This window comes from Silene latifolia, chromosome 11, assembly GCF_048544455.1.
Source record: "Silene latifolia isolate original U9 population chromosome 11, ASM4854445v1, whole genome shotgun sequence".
Lineage (NCBI taxonomy): Eukaryota > Viridiplantae > Streptophyta > Magnoliopsida > Caryophyllales > Caryophyllaceae > Silene > Silene latifolia.
Window position 1 is genome coordinate 4,999,868 of NC_133536.1, and position 20,436 is coordinate 5,020,303.

Consider the following 20,436-nt stretch of genomic DNA (forward strand, 5'->3'; position numbering starts at 1 on the left):
AAAATTCTGAACATGAAATCTCAACAAAGATATTAAACTATAGACGAAGATTCATTACTTCAAAATGTCGTCAACAACAATAATATAAACAAATTTAATTTATAGCTCTACAAAAGTTAAATTTGGTGACTATTTTAATTGATAAACTCATGTACATTGATATTTATAACCTAAATTCAAATCTCGACAATATCAAATTCGCGCTTGTAAATCCTTTAAAAAAATTGTTAAAATTTTCGAGGTAATACGTTTATGACAGTAAGTAAATTATATATCCGATGTACTACCACTAGTTGTATAGTTTTTGAATTTTGTTTTAAAAATTATGAGTTTTACTCTAAAGTTTTCGAGTTCATTCATTTAAACATAAGCTCAAAAAATTACAATAAATCTCAAAAACATTACATATAAGCTCAGTAAATTTGGGTTTTGACAGAAAAATATTAAAATCAAATTTATAAACTTTAGTAAGCTCAACAAAAAATACACATAAACTCGAAAACAAATAAAGTATGAATAGTACTCTCTTCTATTCACTCATTTATTTCCTCTTCCTTATTTGTGATAGTCGAATTTTCTTTCTTCTTTGGAAAGTTTTGTCTGCTTCAAATTCAATTGCATGTGGGGTATTGTGTTTTGTATGGTTTAAAATCAATTTCTTATTTCTTGTAAAAAATAAAAAAGGGAACTAGTGAGTGAATAAGATGAAGTATACCCGATGTATGTTTCCTTTTTTTTTTCGTTTATGATGCATTATAATTGGAGAAAAAGGAACATACATCGGATGTACTACATCCAACTTTTTTATTTTTTGAGCATATATGTATTTTTTTTGAGCTTATTGCCTCAAACTTTATTTGTTTTTAAGCATATGTATATTTCTTTGAGCATATTAAAGTTTATAAGTTAGATTTTAATATTTTTTCCGTCAAAACTCAAATTTAACTAAACTAATATGTAATGTTTTTGAATTTTATTGTAATTTTTTAGAGCTTAATTTTAACTCATAAACTTTATAGTGAAACTCAAAAACTTGATTAGAATACTCAAAAACTTGATTAAAATACTCAAAAACTATAGAATTTGAGGTAATACATCAGATGTATAATCCTCTTACTGATTATAATTGTGGAAAACAAATTATTAGTAAGGGATGATTTGGCAATCTATAAAAGGAGCAAAGGTAGGGTTAGTGGGTTTTGGGCCCTATAATTTCGGTTGCCACTAATTTGTTAATGTTGGGCTTTTGCTTTTAAGTACAAAACGTATAGTAAACACGTGCTTCTTTCTTTTTAGCAAGGGCCAACACTTATTGGATCATTTTGTGGGCTCATAATTCATATGGTAAAGAGCGGCAATAATCCGCCTCTAGGTATTCTGTCTTCTAAAAGCTCTTACTTACCATCTTTGGATTGGATTAAGGTCCCGTTCTTTTGTGAACTAATCAAAATAGATAAAATTTGAACTAAATTTGAATTAGAGATATAAAAGTAGATTAAAACAAGGCATAGTCCGAGTAATTGTGGTTTGGATCACCTTTAGTTCGATTTTAATTTAAGTTTATTTAAATCGCATTTAAACTGGTTTTGTACTAATGAATTTCGTGAGACCAACATGATTGTTGTTGATTGATTTATGAATATGTTTTCAAAAGATGACTATCTTCGATCCAAATGAGTTTAGTTTAAGTTGAAATGTGTTAAAATTCTTCAAGCATAGAGTTTTTTTTTACAATGGCTCTAATTTAATTACAATTAATCTCAAACACAACCAGATATTAAAAAATGGTTAGAAATTAGAATAGTAAACTCTCACTTTGCCACTTTCAAGTACCATTATTTTGATTATGACCTAATATGTGACCCATATATCTGACCCGTGTAATGACCGACACGACATTAAATCTGACCCATCTGACCCGCCTTTCAATTTTATTTTTGAACAAATATGATCTTGTACTTCGTAAAAAAAAAACGTTTTCTTTAGTCTCGGGTCAGGGGTCGGAATTAGACAACTGATAATCATACACTCATAATTAGATCTGACATGCGTGTCAATTGAGTCAGGTCAATTCGAATTCAATTTGTTCGGGTTTGTAAGAATTTGAGTCGAGTCGGGTATGGTCGGGTTACTTTCGAGTGAATTGTTATCAAGTTATTTGAGAATAATGACTAGTTTGCGATAATTAACATTCGGATCGAGTTGAACTAAGTCAAATCAATTCGAATTTTGAGTCATATTCGGATTCTCAGTTTGTGTTTAAATCGAGTTATTTGACCGGATTATTCGGATGGATCAATTTTGTCGGGTCTAGTCATAAATCTCATAATACACCGCATTACTTGAAGCAATCACTTCTGTTAGACACTGCGATTCCCCACTCGCGCCATCGCACTCGTTTTCTCTCTCCAAAACCTAAAAAATCAAAATAATGATCAAAATTTCCCCCAATTTTTTCTAGGTAATCTTATCAATCTACTTAATTCATCTCTTTCTGTTAATTATCTTACTTTAATTTGATCTGAAGCAATTATATTGTTAATTATACTGATTGTATTGTTGTTTGGATTAAATTAGGGTTTAATTTCGAATTCCGATTATCGAGAAATTTGAGTTTTGATTGTGATGATGAACAAAGAGTTACCGCCTGAGCCTTTGGATTTCTTCATCTGGACTGTTGAGGTTGTTAATTACTTCTTAATTGATTGATTAATTGCGTTTTACTGTTTTGATTAGGTTTGAGTAATTGGATATTTGGATCTTCACTGTTTTGATTTGATTTTTCAATTACCTGATGATTCGTTGTTGATATTATGATCTTTGGAGTTGTAATTAGTTTGCTTGAGTATGTAATTAGTGTGATCATGTAATAAAAGGTGACATGCATTGATGAAGTTTGTGTAATTGAAGTTTGAGTTGTGATGATTAATGATGTTGTCCCTTTTGATTAGCCTTTTAAAGTCATTTTCGAGCATTATCCGTAACGGTGGCTTAAATTTCTCTGTGACTTAAGCCAGTTTTACCGAGCTTTTGGTTGCATTGTGACTCTGATATTTGATTGAGATATAGCTAACTTAGGAAGGAGCTACTACTAACTGCACTCTTATGAGATTTTGAGTATGATTGGCCACCGTAAAAATTTATTCTGAGCTTAATAGCTTATGGTTTGTGCTTGCGGCTTGTTTATTACACGCAGCATCACATTCATTTGTTTACGTTTGCTATTTAATCGGTTTCTCAGGTGCACAAATGCTATTTAGGCTTAGTTTATCTGTTTCCAAACTTAAAGCCCTACAACTCCCTTGATTACACCAACTCTCTTCCCTCTATCCATCTCCTTCCAGCCATGTGCTGACACCCCCATTTTCCAGTTATCCACTCTGACCAACCTTCTCGCAGCCCTAACTACCCAACATTCTTCCCCCATCCCTGAAAATCAAGTCCTGACCTGTGAAACTGCCTTCCCCGCCCTCAAAAACCGACCACCACTTCTGAAACTCCTCCCTCACCCTGAAAATCTACTAGGGTTCTTAAAGGTGAGGGAAGTAGTTTTGGAGTGGGGGGAGGGGATTTTGAGACTGGGCCCGAGTTTTTGTGGGTGTGTAGAGGATTTGGTGGTGCCGTGGTGGAGCCTGGTTGGTTAGATGGCTGGTTTGGTTTGTGGGGATGGTTTTGGGTTGAACTTTGTAACTTAGACTCGCCAACTCGTGTCATGTGAGATGTTTTCAAACAAGTGTATGCTGCGATTTATCTAAAAAAGTTATGCAGATACATCCAAACAAGTGGTTATGCCATTATAGGGAAAACTGGTTAGGAGCTCCTATTATGCCATATACCTAAAAAAGAAGAATTAATTATCTTTTTTAGTTTTATTGGGCCCGTCTCTTCTACGTCTCTCTTTATTTTATGCTAGATTTAGAAGTGTTATTTAGTACTACATCTTATTATTGTGTTTACCTTGCTCTTCTTGTGCTTATTTGACATTATTGAAACTAAATTCAAAAATAAGAGGGAAGTGTCTATGATAGTATGATGTGTCTGATTTTGATGTGTGAGACTGAGACATAGGGTTGTAAGCGATCTGAGCTCGAGCTCGGGTGGGCTCGGGCTCGGCTTGAAATTTTTAGCTCGGGCTTGGCTCGAAGCTCGTCGAGCCTAAAAAATTGAAGCTCGAGTTCGGCTTTTCACTTTCTCACATTTTCAATCTAACTAAATATAAATATTTTTAAAAAATAAATAAGATTATAAAATACAAAAAAATTATAAACGAGCTCAAACGAGCGAGCTTGGACTCGGCTCGTATTTAGCCAAGCTCGGCTCGAGACCGAGCTTCGACCGAGCCGGCTCATATCATTTACAGCCGTAGACCGAGACACATGATGTTATGCCTCCTGTCCCTATGTGAGTTGAGTCGGATGTGCGACAGTAACATAAGGCAAAATGAGATGAAGCGAGGAAAATGAAATATGTAAAAAGATGGATGAGACTTAGGGAGTACAAGGATGTCAAATAATATCATTTTTGAGTACAATGAGACTTTATATTGGCGTACCCTCATACCCAAACCTTTCAAGAGTATTAAGGGGGCGTTTGGTTCAAACATTCGGTATGGAATTGAATGGATTCTAACTCCAAGGAGGTATGGAGTTAGAACCCCATACACGTTTAAACTTGTTTGGTTCAATCCGGGTATGGGAATAATAATGTGTTGGGTGGAATGGAGTTGGAAACTTGGGGAGAGAGATGGGTATGGGATTCCAAGGGGTTGGAATGGAGTTAGAATCCATCAGGTATCTAACGCCATTCCAAAATGCTCCAACCAAACATTGGAATGGCCCGAATCCATTCCAATCCATTCCAAAAGCTCCAACCATACACCCCCTAAGAAACCTCCATGTTTGGTTTTTTTGGTTTATTGCGATTGAGTGCTTGTCAATCTATCTTTATGTGTAATATACCCTTCTCAAGGACTCTCTGACGAGTTTGTACACGTGTATGTGAAAGTTTCAAACTTGTAGTTCTTTTTCTAATGTCCGAAACCAATACTTTACTTGTTTAATGCTCTCTTCTTAGGGGATTGGACAATGTTAGCACTGAGGTGCAAATTGAGAGTAAATGTATCGCGTTAGGTGAACTAGTCCAAAACTTATGGATATGTCCCTTGTATACATCGACGCTTTTGGTGATTCCATTGTGGCTATTTGAGATAAAGCAATTATTGGAGATAATTTTTGTTGTACACAAGGACCAACAGAGGATAGAGTTGTGCATGGTTATTTTGAATCCTGGTTTTGGGCTCTTGGGTATTATCATTGAGATTACCAATTGTTTTTGTTTTTGTCTTATTATTGTGGAGGATTGGTGAAACCGACACTTTTTGGATAGAGAGATGGGAAAATTAACAGTGAGAAAAAAGTTGTTCAAACCGACACTTTTTGGATAGAGGATTGGTGAAACCGACACTTTGACCCATGGACGGTTCGAAAGGATGATTCATGTCAGCCGGCCCCAAATCATTTTGGGATTAAGGCTCTGTTGTTGTTGTTGTTGTTATTAGTTATGGTGGGTTGACATGTTACTTATCTTGTTTTATTCCTGTTGCATTGTTTTGCAGGATGTTGGTATGTGGTTGGAAGAAATAAATCTCGGTACCTACCGCCAGATTTTTAAGGAAAATGGTGTCAATGGCGAGTACTTAGAGGGAATGTCGATGTTCACAACTGAGCAGATACTTAGGTTTATCAGACGCTGCCACATGAAATGGGGTGATTTCATCACCCTTTGCAAGGAATTGCGGCGAATAAAAGGTCTCCAGTAATCCTTCTGCCTCTCCCCCAAAAATATGGGTCAGACTTGTGTGGAGAGCTGAAAAATATTATGCTATCTTGAGTCGTCATAACTAATTAGACTTTATCCCTGCTGTTTAGAAAGTAATGAGGTTAAAATGAGAAAAAAAAATTCCAAGTTGCCTAAAACATGATTGGGAGCTTGGTTTCGTAAGTGTGAAAAAGAAGGGTAAACAGTATTCTTTAATTTCAGTAAATGAAAGAACACACGCTGGTGCTTTATATAATCTTTGCCAAGATGACTTGCAGGAACGTGTTTGAAATGGTGGCAACTTATTTGAAGGATGCTTTCTTGTTATTAGTTCATGTTTCGGCAACTTCTAATCTGCTCTCTATATCAATTGTATGAATTTGTATCCCCTTCCTCCCTTGTCATATTCCATAGCTAACAATATATGTTAGGAACTTAAAATAATTTTTATTTTTCTCTGATTCATGATAGTTTATTCCATCGAGATATCAAAACTGTAGTTGACCGGTGATTCCAGTCCAATATCAAGTGTTGTCTTACCTATCACTCGCATGTGCTGGTACTGATGTGAATGCTTCTTGGTTAACTTTCTTCAGTTTTGCTAAGGAAACATGCTGAAATGATGGTTTAAATATTAGATCAAAATTTAGATGCTGAAGCTATATTGTCACTGACTCACTGGCGTAGTTCTATTTATGTCAGCATCTCTTTTTTGCTCTTTTTATTTTCTTTTTAACGGAAGCTAAAAGATGATTGCAGACAGTATATCATGGTATTAAATGTGGGCCGTGATTCCAAGTTTTGAAGTTGACCATGATCTCATTTGAGGCGTTATTGGTCTCATCTATAACGCGAGGGTTGTGACGACTTCTGAAATCAAGTCTCAAACCGAGATTTGATATAGGTCTGAGTTATTTTATTCACTAACTCAATGATATCTTACATATTGCAACAGTGGCTTGTTTGAAAGGAGAGCAAAAAGTACGGAGACCGTGGTGGGCTCCGTCTTGCCTGTCAGTAGTCTTCGTGAAGGCAGCCAAGCGCAACCGACAGTCCCGAGTTGTCTCCTTGAAGCTTGAACCATGAAACTAGCTGGTGTTGGTAAGTATATGTTACCACGCTTTCGGTGAACAAAAATTAAAGAAAGCATCACCAGTAACTCTACGGCTAGTATGGTGTAATATCGTCATCAATTCTTCTCTTAGAAGCACTTGAGCAAGTTGTACATATATCAGTTAAATGTTGCTGTACAATTTGTATCTATCTCTGAAGAAGAATGGTGTTGATGTGGTGTACGGCTTCAGTATGAAGCGTTTTAGCCTTGTAAACTCTCCCGTGTGAAGTCCAGTGTTCTTATTTCCCGTCATATAACTTTTGTATTTGTTGAATTTAGAAACCCGTCGTGGTTATGAAGATCTTTGCACAACATAAAGCAATTTATAGTACAAATTATCGTTGTATGAAATTTTGTACGCTATCTTATAATCAGCTGTCGATCATGCAAAATAATTTTGCAGATTAGTCTTCTCTGCTACTTTATTTTACGGTAAATCTCACCTGTCAGCACGTTGGGTATAAACCAATCACCTTTACCATGGAGATCTTCAATCTCCGTCTACTGACGAAACTGGCTGTCTGACAAGGGGTGCTGCTGAAGGCGGAGACTGATGGCCGATGGTACGCCAATTTGAGCCAGAGCACATGAACGAAAGTTCTGTTATGATGCCGCAAATGGTGATTGAGGTTATGACGCCGGTATACAGAAGAATAGGTGTGAAAGGGAGTTGCAGCAGAGCTAGAAAGGTATACTATGGTGGCCACCGGCGTTGCGCATGGTAGATACTCTAAGTGAGTGGTGGTAACGGGTAAGTGGTTCAGCGATTCAAGTAAGAATGACTCTTACAAGAAAGATAACCTTGGACGAAAATTTACTCTCATTAGGTATCCTGAGTTTCTTGATCTTACAAATCTCATTTAACTAGAACCGATTGTGAAGTAATTTAATTGTACAGGTGTACAGGCGTACAGCCGATTTAATTGTACAGGCGTACAGCCGTACAGCCGTGAACTGTAGAACGCATAGCCAACGGCCCAACGTATAATAATCGTCTTTTTAAAATGACGATCACGTCTTGTGAGTAATCATCACGATTCACGAATACGGAACTTATTTACGCGATTTGGAAAATTGTCTTTACATACAAATTACCGTAAATTACCGGAAGTAACATTTTATTTTAATATAAATTATTAATTATTAATTCTCGTGTAAGACGGTTTCTCAATATTTTAAGAAACAAATATCCACTTGAGAAAATGCCACACACATCCACTACTCCTCTCTTTCTCCATTTCCCGCTTCCGTCACAGACCACATCACCACCGTCTTCCGGAATCGATCACCAACAGTCACTGTAGCAATACAATGGGAACAACAACACTAGCACCAGGACTTTCTAGAAAGTTGAAGAAGGTTCTAGAATCTCGTCTAGATTCGCCGGAGATTCTCTCTTCTCTCAACACTTTATCGTCGTTTTACTCCGATAATTCGCCGCATTCTCGCCGGAATCTTCGTTCCACCATTGAAAAGCGTTCTCTTCAGATTAATCATGAGTTCGTCGCCGCTTCTGACGCCGCCGAACAGGTTCGAGGTTCTCGATGAATATGCATTTGATTGAATTTGCGATGATGTGTGATTTGAGATCGATTTGTGTGTTGTTTTGTTTGATTTTGATTGTTTTAGGCATTGGATCAAATTATTTTGAAAAGAATTGTGTTCTTCTCTTTGTTTGATTTTGATTGTTTTAGGCATTGGATCAAGTTAATTTAGGATTTAGAACTGTGTTCGTTTTTTTGTGTTTGATTGATTTTTTTAGTTGAGATTATGTAGTTGTGTGATTTGAGATTGATTTGTGTTTTTGATTTATTTGATTTTGATTGTTTTAGGTATCGGATCAAGTTTTTTGAGAATTCAGAGTTGCGTTCGTTATTGTGTTTGATTGATTTTGTTAATTTGATTGTTTTAGGCATTGGATCAAGTTGAGGCTGAGGTCAATGCGCTTGCTGATTGTTGTGACAGGTAATTTGTTTCGTTTAGCGAATTATATTGTCATTTTTGTGTTTTATCAGTGATTCTATGTTTAATTATTTGTGATTTACTGAATCACATGTTATCAGTCCGTAGATCGTACCTCCGGATTGTTGGACGAATTATGCAACTTTGGTGCTTAGATCCTTGATTGGGATAGGCCTATGGACTTTAGAGTTATAGTGGTTAGCTAGGTTGATTTGAGTGTGACATTGGATTAAGTCGATCATAGCTAAACTACTTAGTAATGTCTCGTTGACTGTCTTTTTAATTTATGACGTGCTCTGTTACTTGTAAATGTCTTTTAGCTCGAGAACTTGGGTAGGGGGAATGTGCTTTATGAGTTAAGTGGTGAAAAGTCTTGCAGCTTTTCAAGTTATTTGCTGAGAATTATAGCCCTCTAATGCCTCGTAGGAGTAAATGGCCAGCTCGAGCTCACCCATACAGGAAAACACAGGGTTCTTTTTCCCTTGATCAAATGGCTAGGAACTGTGACCAGTGTGCAAAATATGTTTAGTTTTCTCTAGAAGTTATGCAAGTTTTCTCTAGAAACTGTGCAAAATATCAGTTATGCAAGTTTTCTCTAGAAGTTATGACAGTTTTCTCAGTTATTTATGTTTAGTGACCAGTGTGCTATTATAGGAGAAAGAAGTCCAATATGATTCATACGGAGTACTAAATAATGTCTATATTTACCCCATTCGTAATGGTCTTTTGAGAACATTTGATAAAAACTTCTTCGTTAAAGGTAATAACCAAAGAAGATTCGCCGTTGTTCTGCTTTACTCTACCTCATTTTTATTACGGAGTCTTACCATCTTGTTTTCCGATCAATAAAAGTTCCATTATCTGCAGCTTTTATAAGTTTTATTGTGCATTGGCAGGATAGCAAAGGCATTAAACAGTTGTAGTTCTACCACTGGGGATATTATTAGCACCACAGAAAGGTTAAAACAGGAACTTGACGTCACTACCCAGAGGCAAGAGATCGTCTCATGTTTTCTTCGTGACTACCAGCTATCAAATGAGGAGGTGTGACTATATGTCCTGCTTGTCACTGCCTTAGGCCCTGAAAGAAATAAAGGGCGAAGCTAACTTCGTTATTACCTGCATTTCTGACTAGTGCTTGCGTTTCAGATTAATGCTCTCAAGGAAGAGGAGTTGAGCGAAAATTTCTTCAAGGCACTTTCTCACGTGCAAGAAATCCATGCAAACTGTAAAGTATTGCTCAGGACACATCACCAGGTAACTTTCAGATGTCTGGGTCCTATTCTGTTATTTTTTTTCTTGCCAGAGTAAATTTCTTAAATTTCACTTCGCTTCTCTGGTTTTCTGGTACTCATTCTAGTTGTTCAGAACTTCATGTAGATTGTAGCTTAAATTATGGCTTCAGCAAGAATTTTACCTCAGTGCGCCTCAGTCTCCCCTACCTTTTGGCAGGGTAAAGGCGATCAGACATATGCAACCCTACAGCTGTATTAGAAAAAACATAGATAGGTTTATTTTAGATAACTCATAGTTGAAAATTGTTTCATAAAATGTTTCGACACTCGGCTACTTCACGAGTAGTTCACGATACAAGTACATAGAGTTTAGTGAGCTGCATGGATTTTTCCCACTATATTCCAAAGCTGATAGAAATTATTATGACAACTTGACAAGGTGATATGAAATCTTCATATGTCCTGTTAACAAGAAGGACTAAAGTGTAAAATCATACAGTATATTCTTTATCTCCAAATCTCACTTAAGAGGCCCATTGCAGCGTGCGGGATTGGAGTTGATGGATATGATGGCTATGTACCAGGAGGGAGCGTATGAGCGTCTTTGCAGGTGAACCCTCTTCACATTATCTGATTTGCGTGAGGATCTAGAGTTCTAGTTTGGTTGCATTGTTAGGGTGGACATGTCTGTTATTAGATTGGACACCTCTCTAAAAGAAACATACAGGAATCCCACATAAATGATCTCTGTTATTGAATAATGAGTACTCCATATCTGTGTAGAAATGGAACCTGTTTGAGTAAGACTCAATAAAGCGTCACATCAGGCCCTTACCCGGCAGAGGTGCTGAATGGATTTCCAAGTCTCTGGGTAAAAAAAAGCCCTATTCCAAACTTCGATTTCACGTCCTTAAAGTCAATCCCTGTTTGAGAGTCATAAGATTGTATTGGGCTACTTCTAGTCTTTATCTTTTATGTTTTGTTATGTTGTACCTATTTGTGTAACGTTCTTTTTTTTATATATAAATTACTACCTCCATTCAACTCCAACCTCCCCATTTCACTTTTTCACTTATGCCAATGCATATTTTATATCATTAATATCTTTTATTATGTATTTGTAAAAATTTATAAAGGTTTGATATTCTTAATGTACTCATAAAGACGAATTAAACTAGATCCCATGTGACTATATTCTTATTTTCTTATCTGTTAAATTTCAGTCCTTTATTGGTTTTTGTTTGGATATAGATATTCTTACATATGCCAGCATGACTTGCTACATGTTTCTCTCGTAAAAAAAAAAAGAAAAACAAATGAAAACTTGTGCCTGTTTGCTTAATCATATTTTTTTACAACCATTCCAGGTGGGTTCAAGCTGAGTGTAGGAGACTGGGTGACACTGATAATCCTGAAGTTAACGAACTTTTGAAGACAGCAGTTCGTTGTCTCAAAGAAAGACCTGTTTTATTCAAGTACTGTGCTGAGGAGGTGATTTTAGACTCACATTCAAGCTCTTGATTTTGATGTCTCTGAGAGTATTAACAATGCAGTTCTTCAGTGTTTTGGTGACTTATTGTTAATATGCCATCGTTCAGGTTGCAAATATGAGACACAATGCCCTATTTAGAAGATTTATTAGTGCTCTTACTCGTGGAGGACCTGGCGGTTTGCCCAGACCTATTGAAGTGCACGCACATGACCCTTTACGTTATGTGGGTGATATGCTGGCGTGGCTTCATCAGGTAAGGTCCTTGTTAGTGGCAGATCCCTTTTTCAGTTTCTTAATTGTTTATTACCAATAATATACATGGTTTGACCCTTGTGTTTCTGCATATGGCTTGCTTTTCAGGCGTTGGCATCTGAGAGAGAACTTGTCCATGCCTTGCTTGATCCTGATACTGTGGTAGATACTGGGGCAACTGCACGACAATTTGTCAAGAACTCTGAGAATGAGCTTGGAAAAATAGAATCAGATTTGACTTTTGTTCTTGATCGTATTTTCGAAGGAGTTTGCAGACCATTTAAAGCTAGATTGGAGCAAGTTTTACAGTCGCAACCAAGTCTTATAGTTTCGTATAAACTTAGTAATCAGCTGGAGTTCTATAGCTATACTGTGAGTTAGTCAAATATTTTTTGATGTCATCAGTTTTCCAAGTATTTGTTCATTTTGTCAAAAAATAAGGGTATTCATTGATTACTTTTGATTTTCTTGCAGATATCTGATTTACTAGGTAGAGAAACAGCTCTTTGCCAAACAATTTACACTCTTAAAGATGCTGCTCAAAAAACCTTTTTTGGCATTTTGAAAAGCCGTGGGGAAAAGCTACTGCGGTATCCTCCTCTTGTCGCTGTTGATCTTTCACCGCCCACAGCTGTAAGAGAAGGAGTTTCTGTCATGCTTGAAATAGTTGAAACATATGACAGCATCATGCTCCCGCCTTCGAAGAAACCTGAATTTGATCCTGTGATATCTGCTCTTTTGGATCCTATTATTCAGGTGTGCCATTGTTGAAATTTTATGGTTTGTTTCAATTTTTAGGAGTCCTAGGCAATTCTATGACCATACATCTAACATAGCATCTGTGTCGTTGGCTCTTCGCCGCTTTATTTTAATAAACATGACATCGTATAGTATGTCTATGTCCTATACAACAATCATGGTATAATGCCATTCAGCAGAATTTACGTAGCCTTACCCTTGTAGTACTAACACAAAGAGGCTATTTCCAATGACCCAAGATGAAAATTACATCAAGATTCTATGAGCCACATGTCTACTTGATTTACCATGGTGTTGGATAAAAGATCCTATCATAAACCCTAGCCCGAAAAAAATATGCAGAATGAGGTCATGAAGGAGTCTGATCTTAAAGTATACTCTTGTTTTATTTGCACCCAATTGGCAAAACTGCTCAGATGCTCAAGCCATGGCATCAAAGCTGGGTTTCGCACAGCAAGCCAAGATATAAAAGTCTGGAAGGTTACCACGATTTGAGGCAACGCCACATAATTCCAGACTAAAACCAATTTTTAAGATCATGGCTCTAGGCCTCTAGTGCAAGAATGTGATTTAAGTGCTCATTTTCTATGTCTGATCATAGATTCCAACTTAAGAATGTAAAATTGATTGTCCTCGCATGCAGAGGGGAGTAAATTGTCTGCAAATCTGGCTTTGTTTATTCGCTGTCATGGCCTGCTGGGATATTTGGCTCTGGGGTATTATTTGCGCGCATTCTTTTGATCTTGATAATTCTTTTGATCCCTGAGAAATAAGGCATTGCGATTGAAGTTACTGCTAGTCTGCAATCAATATTTCTCATTTTCATGCTAATAATTGAGCAAAAAAATGATTCATCAGAATGTCTGATTGCTGGTCCTTACAAACCTTGATTATTTTTGTAAATAAGATATCTGAAATACTTCGAGAATAAAATTGATGGTCGTTTTCTAATTTATAATGTAGATGTGTGAGCAAGCAGCTGAGGCACATAAATCCAAAGGAATGGGTCACTCATCAAGGAGGGGTAGAATGAGCTCGGACGTCAATCAACTAAACAAATCATCAGTTGATGCTATTTTGACTAATAGCACCTCTGTTTCGGTTTCTCAGGTATATTATAAATTTCTGCCTTAGTCTTTCTGTGGCGTCTTGTTCTAGCAGTGACTATTTCCAGGAGATTGAGATTTTAGTTGTGAAGTATATCACGCTTCACGAGTGCCCAGAAAATACAGATAACTAATATATGCCTTTCAGCGTTTAAATCATTTTGGAGTAGTGAATAGGGAGCTTCATATAACTGTATTACTCCGTATTATATGTTGCTGATTAGTGATTTCTTGTTAGGATAGATATGGTAACATGCTTGTTCTCCAACCCGGGCTGGCTCTTTTTGCCTATGAAGAGAGAATTTCTATATCAAACTGAGTCATAACTTTTTTTTTTTGCTAGCGGGTAAAAAGATGGTAATGTTTTGGCTCTCAGAGCCAATGTTACATCCATTATTATACACAACTAAAATCAAACCGTATAACTAAAACTAGTACTACTATGAAGTTGAAACTTCTATGTAAATCCTTGTTCCAAGGACAAAAAGCTTTTTCTTTTTGCTAGAAAGAACAGAAGCTAATAACATGTTTCAGTCTCTCCATCATGAATCTTTGATGGATTGACAATAACTCTCCGTAAAGTTACACACTCTGTGTTGTCAACTTGTCAATGGGAGATCCTGTTTCCAAGCGAGTGCTTCTAATTTAGATTTCAGAATATCAAGAAGCGCAACCAGCTTAGTGAGAAGAAAAGTCTGATGCATAAGTTGTACTTAGGAGAGTTTGTGGCATTTGTCCGCTGCTTGTCGAACGTAGTGTAGTTTATATGTTGCTTGTGCATGGTAAATATACGAAGTAGTTCTCTTCCAATTAAGAGCATGTTTGGCCTAACTTGTTAAAAATGATTCTCTGTTTTTTAAGCTTAATTTTTTAAAAGTGTTTTTCAAAAGCAGAAGTAGAAAATTGCTGCTTCTATTTTTGTGGGCAAGAAGATGATTTTTTAGCTTTTGAGAAATTTTGCTTTAACTTTTAAATAATGATGTGTTTGGCCAAAAACTGTTTTTAAGGCCAAAAACAATTTTAAAAGCCAGGCCAAACACACTAAATTAGTTGTCTTTTGTTTCACTTTCCAAATGATGACGGATCAATGCAAAGTAATTGCTTATTGGGTTACTTTCTGAATGATGATTGATCAATGCAAAGTAATCCTTACAGGAGAACTAATTCTACTTTACTGTTTTATGTATGCAGAGCATCGAGACACCTTCTAAGATCTTCCTCATCAATTGTTTGTGTGCCATCCAACAACCTTTGATCGAATATGAAGCCGCATCTAAGTACGCAAAGAGACTTGGTGATATGATCGGAAGCCACATGAGTGTTCTAGTGAACAAAGAAGTTGAGACCATTCTAACAAAATGCAACTTGTGGAACAAAATGCCCTTCTTCAGGAAAGCATTCAAAGAGGCAAGTGATGGAACTACGCCCCGTCCATTGGCAGAAATGGAAGAAACGTCTCCCGCTTCATTGTCGGATAGTCTGAAGGTTTTCTTTGGGCTCATCTTGGGTACCGAAAATTCCCTTCCAGAATTTGAGCAAATGCAGGTCCCTAAGCTTCGTTCAGAAGCTTGCATCAATTTGGCCAAATCTCTTGCGGAAGCATATGAGCTCATTTATGACGCAATAATGGATCCTACAAATTCTTACCCGGATCCGAAGTCGCTTGCTAGACACCCACCAGATCAGATTCGGACCATTTTGGGTATATGATACTGCTTGGAACTTGTGATATTAATGAGCTATGCAAGGTGGATTCATGCCATTTTCCTCCGTTTTTGCCATTTACTTCGTATAAAATCTATACCTTTAGTCCATAAAATGAGATTGGTTTGAGCTCTGTGAGAAGTGTTAAGTATAATAATTTATTTCGTCATAGTTTAGTTTGGACCGTGTAAATTGTTATCATCACGACATTAATGCCACCAAAACCATGTTGTCCATATACAACTACCACCGTATCTAGTCTGTATATGATCAACCATGAACAAGCGGGCTAGAAAAGTCCTTCCTCACAATAAAAAGGCCGGGAAGCTAAACAAAAATGAGCAAAATAGTTTCAATGGTTTGTAAATTGTAAAGCACACAAGGAAAACCATGATTACCGAGTTCATCATCTTAAAAGTATCTCAAAATTCATTCATTATTAATGATAACTAAAACTAGTGTATGAAAAAGAGCTCAAATTGGCACCATTCATGTGACAATTAACAATATCAGTTCCATCTGTCCAAATATTGGACGAAAGGTAACAAAAAGTTTCGAACCAAGCAAAGTAAATATAAATCATACCTAAGCAAAGTAGTAATATCACCACAAAAAGTAATTCAGTCACCCTTGTGAAGGACTGAAGGATGTCACTCGATCATCAAAAGTAAAAGTGCGAAATCAACTGCCAGTGACGCTTAAGAACCGTGAACATATGGCCACCAGTCGGTATTTAGCCAATTCTGATGTCAAACATACTCTTGTATAGTATAATAATTAAGAGAAGTTCTTCCTTTGATTCACGCTGACTGAGCAACATAACCTGCAACAAAAATTCTTGGCAGAGATGTACATAAACTGGAAAATTGCATAAGATCCTACAATTTTACAGCCATAAATTGACAAATCATGTGAATCTAGTTGGCCTACATTAAGATTTGTATATCTATTAACCATAGTTAAAAATAATTAACCACATTCGTCTTTTTTTGGTGAAAAGGAAGCCACAACGGCAGTTGATGACGAGTTATGTTGAATTAACTTTACCAATTAAGCTAGATGACGTGTGCATTAACCTAATCAACGTTAACCATAGACAAAACTCACCTTGAAACAAATGTGTGCGCAAGTGTTAAACGTCACACATGAAGCTAAGAGGGTGAAGCATGCAATTCCCCAAAACATAGGCAACTCTTCAGCTGAGTGTGACTATCCGGTCCCAACCCGGCAAGTCGGTAACAGCTTCACTAAGAGTTTCCACATCAACCCTGAACCTTTTATCTACGTTGGCTATTACTCTTTGTTTGGTCAACAGATCAACCTGAACTTTGTATTTATATTTACTCGAGTATTACTCAAAGTTTGGATAGAGGCATTTGAAGAGGAGCGGGTGCCCTTGTTTCGATAGTGAGTTGTCTGTTTACCTCTCCTACAAGCCACGTTGAACCCTTTAAATATAAAAATATTTGGAAGGAAAATACCATGTCCGATGCTCCATTCTACTTCCGCTTCGTGTCCCTCCTGTTGTATCCAAACATAACCTTAGTTTAATCAACATCAGTTTCAGAAAATTCCGTGGCAGTAATCTCATTTTTGTCCAAGGCCAGTAGCTCAAGAACAGAGTATATCTCTTTGCTAGCATGGTGATGAAGCTGTTCTGCCATAAAAGTATACAGCTGACCTTTTAATACGATCCAACTGCGTCCACCAACTTTGGTTGCAATATTTCTCTTCATGGTTTCTCTAACACGAACTATATCCTCCCATTGACCTCTCATTTCATATATATGAGCCAACACAATGTAAGGTAGTGATAACTGCGGCTCCAACTCCAATAACCTCTCTGCTACTTTTTCAGCAAGCCTTACGTCTCCATGACCCAAGCATGCATGGAGTAATGTTCCCCAAATCGTAGATTCACGTAACTGGGGTATCCTTTTAGTAACCTCTAGTGCTTCATTGAACCGACCCGCTTGACACAACATATCCACTAGGGTAGCATAATGCTCGTAGCAGGGCTTTACCCCATAAGAACACTCCATTTTCGAAAATATAGCAGTTCCTTCATCTATGAAACCTCCACAGCTACAAGCTAGTAGGACCCCTGCAAATGATATTCGATCTGGCGGCAGACCACTTTTACATAGATTCATGAAGGTTTTTAGGGCCTCAGCCGATCTTCCATTGTGGACCAATCCCATAATCATGGTATTCCAGGAAATAATATCCCGCAGAGACATACTTGCGAAAAAAATTATGGCACAGTCAATTAACCCAACCTTACTATACATATCGACAATTGAGCTACCAACGATGTAATCCTTCTCAAAACCGGATTTAATAACCATAGAATGAATTTGAGTTCCTTGCTCCACTGGAATACCAGAAATAGAGGAAAGGACACTACAGAGAGTGAACTCTGTTGGCCTAATATTTGCTCTCAACATGCGCACAAGTAGCTTGAGAGCGTTCTCTCCAATGCCATGTGACGTATAGCTTGAGATCATGGAATTGCAAACTACGGAATCCCACCTATTGAGATCATTGAAGAGCTGAACAGAGAGCTCCAATCTGTTGCATTTGGAGAACAGGTCAATAATGGCACTTGATATGATGGAATTGCAAAGAAAGCCAACTTTGATGCACAGAGCAAAAATCTGCTTACCCTTTTCCAAGTTCCGCAAAGTCGTGCAGCACGTGATTACTGCAGAACATGTGAACTCATCAGATGGATACCCTGAGGATCTCATCAGTGAGAACTGACTTAATGCTAGTTCTCCACACCCACATTTAGAATATCCTATGATCATAGAATTCCAAGAAATCATATCCAAGTTATCCATTGTCAGAAATACGCCATACGCATAGTTGATTATGCCAAGCTTACTATACATGTCAATTAAGGAATTTCCCAGCACCACATTTGACCTAATCAAACCACTTTTAATCATCCCGCCATGAAGTTCCTTTCCATGAAGAGAATAAGACACCATAGATATGAGAATTGAGAAAGTGTACGCACTTGGCTTCACTCCCGTGTGTAGCATTTGCCGGAATCTTACCCACGCAATATCACTGTGATCACATGATGTATACCATGAAAATATGGAGTTCCAACTCACAACATCACGTTCAGGCATTTCCTCAAACAGAGAATGAGCCAGCTCATCATGTCCATTCTTAAGCACACCCTTTAAGCAAATATTCCAAGATATAATGTTCTTCCTAGTTATGTCACCAAATGCTTTCAGAATATTGTCAAGGCACGAATACCGGGTATAAAGTTCAAGACAGCGATTACCCAGAAATGTGTGACTATTTAACCCAACTTTAATTAATTGAGCATGAACGATTTTCGTAGGTTTTACTGATTTCGATGAAAGGCAAAGGTCAATTTGTCGAGAGTAAAATGCTAGAGTTCTCGGGATGACATGACTCTGCCTTACCAAAGGGTACATACATATCCCAATTACCTATTGGCAAACACACGTTTCTCCCTTGGACATCCTTGGCTACAGGATCCCCAGACTCGTTACGAGGTCCCATAACAACAACATTACATAAGATTTGACCAGATAACTCAAACCTTGCCCGTTCAAGAACTTCCTCCTTAAAAAAAACAGTCTGCAATCCACACCTCCACGGTCACTCTGCTTCAGTTCTGTCTCCACAAAGACATGATAACGTAAGCATTTATCAATATCAAACCAAATGCAAAGAATAACTAAAACTGATATTCCCTCCAATCCAAAATTACTGACCACATTCGACTAGGGCTTACCCTAGAGTTAACACCTAAATTGTCCACAACATCAACAAAGCCTTAGTCCTAAAATGATTTAGGTCAGCTAGCATCAACACTCGTCTAGAAGTAAAATGTCTAACATAAAAACCCGACACATTTAGAAAGAGGCCAATCATTTGCGGTCGAGCTAGAGTAATTGTCAACAAATATAATTACTCTTACATTACACCGGCTAAATGTAACATAAAAACCTGCCACATTTAGGAGGGGGCAATCATTTTGCAACGGAGCTAGAGTAATTATCAACAAACAAATCAACCTCATACTACTCAATATGAAGATATCAGACATGAACATCGACATCAAACCGCAGCCAAATAAATAAAACAAAACCTATTGATTTCTACATAATACCTCGCCAGTGACCTAAACTCATCAAAATGAAGAACAATCGACATTAAATTGCAGCGAAATAAATAAAACAAAACCTATTGATTTCTACATAATACCTCTCCAGTGACCTAAACTCATCAAAATGAAGAACATCGACATTAAATCGCAGCGAAATAAAAACAAAACCTATTGATTTCTACGTAATACCTCTCCAGTGACCTAAACTCATCAAAATGAAGAACATCGACATTAAATCGCAGCGAAATAAATAAAACAAAACCTTCTGATTTTTACATAATACCTCTCCAGTGACCTAAACTCCTCAAAATCAAAATTAATTTCTGCTCAATTAAGTTCCAGGTGTGATTAATTTTTTTTCAATTTTTTCTAGTTCCAAATAATTCAACATTAAATCAAGTATAATCAAGTTATAATTACTGAAAAATACGTATAATTAACGAAAACGAAGGAAACTGAAATAAATAGCAATAAAAAGATTCAATAAAGAAAGAAAAGAGAGCGAAAATAAGAGAGAAATTGCAGGAAAATACATACAGGAGAGAGATAGAGAGAGGTGTGTGTTCAACAATGGCGGATGAAGTTTTGAATGTACGAATATTTGAGTGACTTGCGAAAAAAGATAAAGGGAGACGAAGAGCAGTGAGGAGTCGAAGACTGGAGGACTGGGGAAACTATATTAGGTTTAAGTTTAACCATTATTTCGAGACGGTCTCGTAATAAGATTTTTGTTCGGTTAATATGCGTTCTGGAGTAACGGGCAAGTTATTTAGGCTAAGGGTGTTCATTGGTCCGGGACCGGACCAAACTCTCTGGACCGAAGACCAAATAAGGGTTAA

At 37.1% G+C, this 20,436-nt stretch overlaps 3 protein-coding genes across 4 annotated transcripts; 2 read left to right on the forward strand and 1 right to left on the reverse strand.

Moving 5' to 3' along the window:
• Positions 1-2,344: 2,344 nt before the first annotated feature.
• On the forward strand, positions 2,345-7,323 carry LOC141610748 (uncharacterized). The gene is made up of 4 exons (XM_074428998.1): positions 2,345-2,461; positions 2,578-2,682; positions 5,615-5,807; positions 6,773-7,323. The coding sequence occupies exons 2-4, from the start codon at positions 2,626-2,628 to the stop codon at positions 6,901-6,903; spliced, it is 381 nt and encodes a 126-aa protein (XP_074285099.1). The 5' UTR covers positions 2,345-2,461; positions 2,578-2,625; the 3' UTR covers positions 6,904-7,323.
• Positions 7,324-8,083: 760 nt separating this feature from the next.
• Positions 8,084-15,665, forward strand: LOC141610750 (conserved oligomeric Golgi complex subunit 6). Its single transcript, XM_074428999.1, has 11 exons — positions 8,084-8,461; positions 8,844-8,896; positions 9,790-9,937; positions 10,043-10,150; positions 10,671-10,738; positions 11,496-11,619; positions 11,727-11,873; positions 11,981-12,244; positions 12,347-12,628; positions 13,595-13,741; positions 14,929-15,665. The coding sequence occupies exons 1-11, from the start codon at positions 8,243-8,245 to the stop codon at positions 15,445-15,447; spliced, it is 2,079 nt and encodes a 692-aa protein (XP_074285100.1). The 5' UTR covers positions 8,084-8,242; the 3' UTR covers positions 15,448-15,665.
• Positions 15,666-15,847: 182 nt separating this feature from the next.
• On the reverse strand, positions 15,848-20,330 carry LOC141610751 (pentatricopeptide repeat-containing protein At1g43980, mitochondrial). Of its 2 annotated transcripts, XR_012528397.1 has the most exons (3): positions 20,135-20,249; positions 16,549-19,102; positions 15,848-16,264 (listed from the first exon to the last, which is right to left on the reverse strand). XR_012528397.1 is itself a non-coding variant. In XM_074429000.1 (2 exons), exon 2 carries the CDS (start codon positions 18,897-18,899, stop codon positions 16,989-16,991), a length of 1,911 nt encoding a protein of 636 aa, XP_074285101.1. In that variant the 5' UTR covers positions 18,900-19,102; positions 20,135-20,330; the 3' UTR covers positions 15,848-16,988. The 2 variants fall into 2 exon arrangements, 1 of the variants encoding a protein (XP_074285101.1); XM_074429000.1 differs by having other exon boundaries at positions 15,848-19,102; positions 20,135-20,330.
• Positions 20,331-20,436: the final 106 nt, after the last annotated feature.

Excerpts from the sequence above, each read along its gene's own strand:
- LOC141610748 (XM_074428998.1), top strand. The coding sequence starts at position 2,626 with ATGATGAACAAAGAGTTACCGCCTGAGCCTTTGGATTTCTTCATCTGG. Across the intron at positions 2,683-5,614 it reads TCTTCATCTGGACTGTTGAG|GATGTTGGTATGTGGTTGGA; the intron begins GTTGTTAATTAC and ends ATTGTTTTGCAG. Across the intron at positions 5,808-6,772 it reads GGAATTGCGGCGAATAAAAG|TGGCTTGTTTGAAAGGAGAG; the intron begins GTCTCCAGTAAT and ends ATATTGCAACAG.
- LOC141610750 (XM_074428999.1), top strand. The coding sequence starts at position 8,243 with ATGGGAACAACAACACTAGCACCAGGACTTTCTAGAAAGTTGAAGAAG. Across the intron at positions 10,739-11,495 it reads GCGTATGAGCGTCTTTGCAG|GTGGGTTCAAGCTGAGTGTA; the intron begins GTGAACCCTCTT and ends CAACCATTCCAG. Across the intron at positions 12,245-12,346 it reads TGGAGTTCTATAGCTATACT|ATATCTGATTTACTAGGTAG; the intron begins GTGAGTTAGTCA and ends ATTTTCTTGCAG.
- LOC141610751 (XM_074429000.1), bottom strand. The coding sequence starts at position 18,899 with ATGTACCCTTTGGTAAGGCAGAGTCATGTCATCCCGAGAACTCTAGCA.